The sequence below is a fragment of the Arachis hypogaea genome, chromosome 19 (genome assembly GCF_003086295.3).
Source record: "Arachis hypogaea cultivar Tifrunner chromosome 19, arahy.Tifrunner.gnm2.J5K5, whole genome shotgun sequence".
Classification (NCBI taxonomy): Eukaryota; Viridiplantae; Streptophyta; class Magnoliopsida; order Fabales; family Fabaceae; genus Arachis; species Arachis hypogaea.
Window position 1 is genome coordinate 101,178,755 of NC_092054.1, and position 9,146 is coordinate 101,187,900.

The 9,146-nt window shown below is 34.1% G+C and overlaps 1 protein-coding gene across 50 annotated transcripts; it reads right to left on the reverse strand.

Annotated features, from left to right (window-relative positions):
- Positions 1-3,567: 3,567 nt before the first annotated feature.
- On the reverse strand, positions 3,568-8,902 carry LOC112779990 (fructose-1,6-bisphosphatase, cytosolic-like). 50 transcript variants are annotated; one of them, XM_072228119.1, is made up of 11 exons: positions 8,129-8,902; positions 7,745-7,950; positions 6,847-6,990; positions 6,258-6,343; positions 5,876-6,160; positions 5,670-5,745; positions 5,120-5,394; positions 4,773-4,843; positions 4,501-4,566; positions 4,343-4,429; positions 3,568-3,895 (listed from the first exon to the last, which is right to left on the reverse strand). In XM_072228119.1, the coding sequence occupies exons 7-11, from the start codon at positions 5,120-5,122 to the stop codon at positions 3,805-3,807; spliced, it is 318 nt and encodes a 105-aa protein (XP_072084220.1). In that variant the 5' UTR covers positions 5,123-5,394; positions 5,670-5,745; positions 5,876-6,160; positions 6,258-6,343; positions 6,847-6,990; positions 7,745-7,950; positions 8,129-8,902; the 3' UTR covers positions 3,568-3,804. The 50 variants fall into 50 exon arrangements, 32 of the variants coding, with proteins under 32 accessions (XP_072084220.1, XP_072084243.1, XP_072084222.1 ...); XM_072228142.1 differs by having other exon boundaries at positions 4,343-4,418; positions 5,876-6,126; positions 6,258-6,460; XM_072228121.1 differs by having other exon boundaries at positions 5,876-6,126; positions 6,258-6,460.
- Between the last annotated feature and the right edge of the window lie 244 nt (positions 8,903-9,146).

Consider the following 9,146-nt stretch of genomic DNA (forward strand, 5'->3'; position numbering starts at 1 on the left):
TATTTTTAAGTATTTTTGCAGTTTTTATTTTCTCATATGCAATATCAAACAGACTTAAGTCGGTACTGCCGGCTAAATTACCAGTACACATTTTTACGTATTTTTTCGCAGAAAATTACATATTTTCACTCGAAAAAATTCGCTGAATCTAAATCTCACCTCTAAATTTTTAAATTAATATTTCTAAATTTTTAACCTATTCTGAACAATTAAATTATTATTTTATTTTCAATTAAACGGCTAAATAAATTTCTGGTTCTTACCATTGAATTAAATTCATTAATTTTAAAATAGTATCCCCTAGCTCAATGTGTCAAATTTGAAAGAAATTAAAGACGGAATCGTGACGATAACAGTTGGCAAGGCTGTACCCTCAACACCGCAGCTTCATCATTCCACCATAAATCAGCGTTGGTGGTAGCAACAACCTCCAATAGAACTAGCAACAGCTTCAACAATCTCAAGGCAATATCAGCGCTAGTACTCAAGGTAATTGCTGCAGAGATATAGGAGGAGCAAATGGGCTGAACTAAAATAGAGGTATATGCTACCATGAGTAGAACAAGAACATAGCAGAGGAACGAAATAGAAAAAGAGCAAAGATAAAGGGTTATAGTTTCAAGAATGGAAGAATTGGAACCAAAACGGCGACTCCATTGGTGGCGTACGACTGATTGGCTACCGTGGCAGTGGTGGAGAAACTCCGCGACACGATGGCGGCAACGGCACCAAGCCTTGCGGCGCTGTCCCTCTTCTTCTCTGTTTTCCCTCCCCTGGCTCGCACTCTGATTCCTCACCCTCCCTCTCTGATTTCTAGCTCTTCATTTTTTTATTTTCTCTTTTTCTGCTGTGTTAAATGGGTGAAGGTAAGTGAAGAGGGTGTTACATGTATTTTTGGTGAGGGTGAATGAGAGACAGGTAAGGATATACGTGTAAGATAATGGTGTGTGTGTATTTTTAGCAAGAGACAGGTAAAGATATACATGTAAGATAATGGTGTGTGTAAAAAAAAAAAAGAAACTTAGTAATAAAAATACATATTAGTAGTATAAAAGTTTTATAAAATATTTGAAATAAAATCGTAATTTAGAACTAAAATATAATATTTTAAAATTATTTTGAAAACACATCAAATTTAATAATATGCCAATGAATTTAAATAATTATTCATATTTTAAAGTTTTAAATAATTAAATAAATAATCTTTTATTTTGTAAAATAAATATAGACCCCAAAATCTCAATTTAGTCAAATTAAGTTAGTTAACTTTTACAAGTTTTCAATTACATAAATCTTAATTTTAATTAGGTAAAATATCTAATTAATCTAAAATTATATAAAAATTTTAGTTAATGTAAACTCAAGGTATTATAAAAGTTTAATTTAAATATTATTAATAAAATAGTTTCTAAAAATAAAGTTTTAACAAAATAAGTTATAAATTATTCATAATTAACAATTCAAAATAAGATGTTTAGTAAAATATTAATTACTCAATTTAAATCATATAATTTTTATTATCTATTAATTATTGAAATTCTAATTTCGATTATAAAATATTTTATTTTAATAAGATTATATATGATAATTCTAGTCAATTTAAATTTTAATAGTCATGAAAATAATTTGATGGTATCTAACAGAATAGTTTCTAAATAAGCAGTTCAAACTAATAAAATAGGTCATAAATAATTTATAATAGAAGTTTTAAAAATTTGGATTGCTACAATAGACAATGGGTACACCAGACCAACCGTTCATCATGGTCCCTAATCCCAACTACAGGACTCCTTCTACCTCGACAACACCACCTCCATCTACTTAGCAGTCTACTACCTCAACGATGCTGCCTCCATCGGCTCAGCAGCATACTATTTGGACCACGCCACCTCCAATGATAGACACTAAGGTGCTAGAATCCTCTCACATATCTCATCCAGATGCCACTCCACCACCTCCCATCGTACGGATGATGATTTGGCCTGATGGAACAACGATATGAATACCATTTTAAGTCTTTTATATGAAAACCATTTTATTTAGTCAGTTTAATTTAGTTACACTCATAATCAGAAAGATCTTCAACCATCAAATGGCTAGGTGGCTTTAGCAGATGTTGGAGGATGTACGCGAGCACTGTGACCACCTCACCGTTTGGCTCTGCCCGGACATTAAGAAGGCACTGTACGTCCATTAGGGGACTAATGAGGGATTCAAATACCACCGTCCCACAAACAGAGCTGACAGGCATCGGCCAGGTCATCGGAGTATACCGGTGGGTCAGCGACTTTCAAGAAGACAAAGGCCATGTGTAACACCCTAATTACCCCAAGCCTTATCTCATGCCGTAAAGTAAAGGATAACTAAGTGTCATGACAATTTTAAAGCTTGTACAATAATATATATATATATATATATATATATATATATATATATATATAAAGGATTAATAATAATGCGAGAAACCTGATGAAGAAATTACAGCTCAAAACAGAAAACGGTTTCTCTCTACTTAAAAGGTGTGGCGAGCACTATATCCCAAGAGTATGGCGGGCACTATATCCCAAGAGTGTGGTGGGCACCTTATCCCAAGAGTGTGGATGCATAACAAAGAGACAATATCTGGGTTAGTTACCGGATGTGTCGGGTTCTGGCAGTTTAACCGACACGTGAGCTCATGGTCAGTAGGACAGGCATGCATCATGTGCATTTGTTTGTGATTGTTTGAGTGTGTATATTGTATTTAGTTTGCCTATTTGAATATTCTGTTAATTGCTAGTTGTATTACTCGCTATACTTGTTTTCTAACTGTGCTTACTTTGTACTGCTTATTGTTTGTGTATGTTTTTACTATCGAGACTTGAGACTTGGGATTAATGGTTATTTTGACTATGGGAGTGAATAAGATTTGTTAAATTTGGCAAGATGACACTACAAAAAAAAGGGTTAAAATGGCGGTTTTTTAAGGTAATTACGGCGGTTACAACCGCCATTATTGCCGAAAATGGCGCCTCCAAGAAACGCCGGAATTCTGGGCGCCATTCTGGTTATTACGGCGGTTTTTTGAAAACCGCCGTAATAACCAGTGGATAATACGGCGGTTTTTTGGCAGTTAAAATGGCGGTTTTTAACCGCCATTTTAACCAAATAAAACGGCGGTTTTGTTGTTGTTTAAAATGACGGTTTGTAACCGCCGTTTTTACCTGGGTTTAATGGCATCCTCCTCGTTTAAAATGGCATTTGTAACTGCCGTTTTTACCTGGGTTTAATGGCATCCTTCTCGTTAAAAATGGCGTTTATAAGCGCCGTTTTTACCTGTATTTAATGGCATCTTTTTTGTTTAAAATGGAATTCTAAACGCCGTTTTTACCAGGGTTTAATGGCATCCTTTTCGTTTAAAATGGCATTTTTAACTGCCGTTTTTACCGGATAAAAATGATATTTTTTATCTTTTAAAAATGCAGTTTTTACTATTATTTTTATCTTGCTAAATAAATAATTTTTTTATTAAAATTCTACAATAACAAAATCATAATCCATAGACAAAATATTATATAACTCAAAGTATTAAACATAATATATGATTTTTTAGTATTACAAATAAAAAATAATAATTCCTATACAAAGTATCAAACTATTATATAACTCATAAACAAAGTATTAAACATAATATATAACTTTTTCGTATTGGAAATAAAAAATAATAATTCATATACAAAGTATCAACTATCTAACAGGCCTATAAGCAGTAGTTATGCACAAGTTCTGATTTAATTCAATAAATAGTCCATGGTATTATGATTATCACTGGCTACTTCTTCTGATTATTCCAATTGCCACTTCTACCTTCTGGGATTCTTTGGACGCTAAACATGTACTCATCTGCAGTTGTAACCTGATAAAAAAAGAAAAAAAAGAAAATACAATCAAATTCGTGTGTAGTTTCTTTTACATGAAATTGAATAGTTTTGAGTATATATAATGGTACTGGTTTATTTAATCTTATCATTGACACCAAGATAAACTTTCATTGGAAATCTTTTCCTAAAAATTAAAAGTAGAAAAGATGAGAAAAAATATGAAATTGGAAACACTTCGTAAAGAAGCCTAATTTCACAACAAGTTTCCATAACTAAGTCACAAGTATATCTTTTTAGGATATAAATTGAGCAATGCCAATAGTGTGAAATTGAAATAGAAAGTTGAAATCCTAGTCCTAGATGCCAAAATCATATTATACGGTTAGAAGTTATAACTAAGAGTTGAAAATACAAAGCATGATACTAAATCATATTATATGGTTAAAAGCTAAAGAGAGCCTAGAACACAAAGCACATCACACCTTAGCTTTCCATCTGGATTTTTCTTATCAACAAGGTACATGAAGATACCACCATAAAGCAATGTTCTATGGATATCTACAACCATACTGCATTATATACTCATTTCTGTTAACACACAATAATTTAGGATATTTGAAAGATGGATAGTATCAAATACCTTCCAACGTATCTAAGGGACTTTGGTGAAGAACCATCTTGAGGAAACATGCAATTATCCACATTCCTGGAAGAGATATAGGGTTGAGAAACAAAGAACTTTGTTATTTATGAGTTTAGGAATTAAAGAACAAACAACAACAAATCCCACTAGATGGATCCACTGACATGATATAAAATCATCAGATTTTAAAGAAAATATCTCATTTTGGTGATATTTTTGTTATATTTTTCTTAGCACCTATATCTTTTGGGACAAATGCTTAAACTTACTCAGTGATTGGTTTCTCCCAATTTTTGGCATTTCCTTTATTCACTGAATAAATATTCCCTTTTTTCGGTATCTGTCAAGTAACAAATAGTTGTTAAACAAAGCAGAAAGCTCCCTCTTATATTCTAAGTTCTAACATTCACATGCTGCACAATAAAGATTTTTAATAGTTCTACAATTAAAAAGATCCAGATAGCTTTTAAACAAAACAAAAAAAATCCTGATTTCCTTAAATTAATGCTAATATCATTGCAAAGTATAGTTTTATGTGTGCATGTATATAGGATGTATGAGATTTTATTATACACAGATATTATGGAAAAATTAATGAGCCCGAAGAAAAGCTTACCATCAATCCTCCTGACCAATTCCTTCACCTTAAAAACAAGCCTCTGAATTCCTGGTTGAGCAAACATGTAATAGTCTTGCTCTTGCATACCATCCAGTAATTTTGACAAGCACCAATAGCAATCAGCCTCTATTAGAAATTTTCTCTGCAGATAGATCAGACATTGACCAATTATCGATACCCCTTGCAAGTGTTCTGATAGGAAAATGACTAGAAATGGTGTAACAAGATCATTTATCCCCTGTACATATCCACTGGCAGGATGCCGAATAGCCCTGGCAAAAGAACAATAAGTCATATAAGTAAATGACTAAAATAATAATACAAAAAAAATTAGCATTAAAAAATTAGTCAAAACAAAGTATGATCCGGAGTATCAACCAGGGATAAAGTTTGATATACTTAAAATCGGAAAAATAAGAGCCTAAAACAAAAAGATCTATTCTGGTTATAGGTTCTTTTTCCTATATACTTTTCCTAAGTAAACTATTGCTCTGAACTGATAATCAAAAGTAAAGGTACTCTAGAACAGAGCAATTATTCCCAACACCTTGAAGTATACACTACAGATGAGCTCTAGCAATCAGCTTCAGACTGTTTGTGTGATTAAATTGTTCAGATATATCCTGAAAGGACAAATGTGATCAATAAAAGGAGTTAAATTTTATATTACATTAAGCCATCTTAAATTATCAACAGTAGAGCTATAACAAAATCATAACTTCCTAGAGCAAATTAAATAAGCAAGCAACTAACCTTGCTTTCATCATGGAGACGAAATTTCAAACTATTTACTGCTTCAGTGACTCTCTCTTTATTAGCTGACATTAGGTGTGTGAATGCTGCCTGCAAAACAGCTTTTACCTTCCCTTCATCATCCTGATCACTGGTTCATAAGACCAGGTCTGTATTTTTAGCCCCAATCAATCGCGCAACTTCCGGAACAGTATGAAGCAAAGCCTTAAGCTCCGAAAATAAAACACAACACACCGCTGAGTTAGCCCATACTGCATAATTTTTCAATGATGCATTAGAATAATCCTGCCAGCCAAATATGGATAAGAAAACTTCTATTAGATACACATAAAAATAGATTAAAAAATCAATTAACAACAATCCAGTATGATGATGTACATACCGAAACTTTGTTCCCACTCTTGACCTGTATTCGAATACTAAATTCCAATGAAATAGAATGACAAAAAGGTCGACCATCTGAATATGCTATAAACATCAGAGTTATAGGCTGATTACATGTACATACTTTTCAGAATAATAAAGGAGGTACAAGTACATGAGCTTCTTCACTTTCAATGATTGAGAAGCAACATTTTTAACAACCTACAATTTCTCGTTCAATGAGTAAATGGAGGGAGAACAGAACATGAGAAAGAGTAAATGAGCAGCATATCATTTTCTAAAGCTACACATCATATATATGCATACTCTAATTATTTCCCAAGCAATCGAGGTACTCTTTGGGTTAACTGTAAGGTAAAATCCTGCTATATTGAAAAAAGAATAACAAATTCACAACAAAACTAGTTCATTATGTAGTTTCAACTCAGCTAAACAAAAAGAAAGCCATTTAAGGTATGTTTGGTTGAGGTGCAAAAAAGGCCTGGAAGTTTTTGCGGATGACTTTAGGTGAAGTTAAAAAGGGAGCTCATCCATGGACCCTAAACCTTCAACCAAACATATCTGTATTGTCAAAATTTCAACAATACCTAGAGCAGCATCATACCCCTGCTTGGACAGCAATGGAGGGGGCTTTTCCATAGGCTCAGGATCGATCATTTCGGTCTTCACAGCCTTTCTTACAGCTATAGCTGTAAAACCAGAAACAGAAAGTATAGCCAGCCATCCTCCAACTGCACAGCATTAACAACTCTCACCATTACATAGTAAACAAAAACATCAATTACACAAACAAACATGAAACCAGGAATTTTGGCTTTGGTCCAAACTGTGTTCTTTTCAATTCTTATTTCACCCTACAACCATCCTTAATCCAATTAAAACCCCACACTTTCTCCCCAGATATAAGTTTATTCTAACCATAACAAGAGTTTAACCAGTTAACCGAACGATACAAATGAAATATTTCAATTGGAGCAGATTTTCTCATTTTCAGATTTTAAATAAATTTCTCTTTATCAATCGAGGTACAAAAATAAAATGAAATTTGCTATGGTTCAAGATGAAAATCAAGATGTAACTGAGTGCAAAATGAAACGAGAGAATAAATGAAAAGCGCAACAAGCTACTGAGAAACTATTCATAAATAACCGATGGAGAAATCAACGCTTACAAGTGAACAAAAAATGAATAATGGAAATTACATTCTTGTGCTTATTTTCCTTCCCCTACCAAAACAAGAAGATTATAGTGCCACTTTAAAAGCCTCAAACTTCATCTAATTGGCTTGGCTAAAAGAGATTAGAACAGAACCAATAGGAACATATGTGACATGTAACAATGAATCAAAGAAAAATTCTCCCTATAATTTATATTTACATTGCATTTGAAGAGGCATAGCTTTCTAGTGATAAGGATTAATCCCCTCACCAAAGACTAATAAAAGCCTTTCTAATTTTATACTTGAATAAAAGATCAATTTTATACCTGATTGACATAAATCACCACAGGAAAAGGATAATTATCTTACTCTCCTTCTTGGTTTCTTTTGAAAGTTGTTAACAGAGAAGAGCTTCTTCAAGACCTTCACATTCACCACCATACTAGGCCTATTGATATTCTTAGTTGCTGGAACTAGTGCATCATCATTATTGTTATTATTGGCAAATCTTGATGAAGCTGGAGTAGCACATCTGAAATCAACACATATTCTATTATCACAAAACTTAATAATACTTTATCAAAGGCCTAGAAACCAAGGAAATTAGATTCTTAATTCGATAGTGAGCAAAAACAAACAACCATTGATAGAAAATTAGGAATTTAAAAACCCTAAATTTCAGTAAAAAAGTGAAAAGAAGAAAGAAAGACCTATGTGGCGCTGGCGAATGAGGACCATGGCGTGGTGGATTGACTTGGCCACGCCGAACTTGAAGACGAAAGTCTGGAGGCGGTGCTCAAGGAAGTTCTCGACGGTGAGAGCGAGGACGTAATCGCGGAAGTTACAGAGAAGGCGGCACCAAATCACAGAAGCTCGCTAATGGCAGTAACAATACTGCCTGCGGCGGCGAGGTGATAAACAAAGCAGCAAGGAGATGATAGGCGATGGCTAACCTTCAGATCGAAGCCAGAACAAGATCGTAGAAGCTCATTGAAGGCAGCGGCACGATGTTGATAGGTGTCGCGAGGGGATGAGCAGCGGCAGGGAGATGAACGATGGCGGTGAATTAAGCGGCAGCAACAAATATTCAGATCGAAGCCAGATCGAGAACCAGATAGAAGCTCGATGAAGGAAGCAACAATAGCGTTTCTTGCAGCGGCGAGGAGATGAGAAGCGATGAGAGGATAAATGATAGCGAGGAAATAATTGGCAGCGACGTGAGGTGAAGGACAATGGCGTGAGATGAACGGTGGAAAAAGATTAGGGTTCGTCATTTACATTACCCACAAACTTCTCATATATGCAGCAACACATCATCCAAATTAAAAAAGAAACTGAAAATGATAGGGGCGGTTTTAAACCGCCAGAATCAACTAAAACCGCCACAAAAATATGAAAATTCTGGCAGAGACTAAAAACGCCGAAATTGGCAAACAAAACGGCAATTTTGTTAAACCGCCATAAAACTATTGCCATTTTAATCTACTTTTTTTGTAGTGTGAACCCCGTATTGATTATTAATTGTGATTGATATTACTGAGCTAAATACTGATCTGAGAAACTGTGATGTTGGATATAAAGATGTTGGGATGTGTTGAGAAGAACTGAGATTAGAGATTATTGATATAGCTGAGAATTTAGCATATTGACCCTGTGGGATTAAATGAGAATCCTAGACTTGAACTTATGTGAGTTTGGAGATTAGGATTGCCTAGCGGGTTCATGTAA

Coding starts and splice junctions, on each gene's coding strand:
- LOC112779990 (XM_072228127.1), bottom strand. Junction 4,567..4,772: donor TGGGAGAAACCAATCACTGA/GTAAGTTTAAGC, acceptor TATCTCTTCCAG/GAATGTGGATAATTGCATGT. Junction 3,896..4,342: donor AATCCAGATGGAAAGCTAAG/GTGTGATGTGCT, acceptor TTTTTTTATCAG/GTTACAACTGCAGATGAGTA.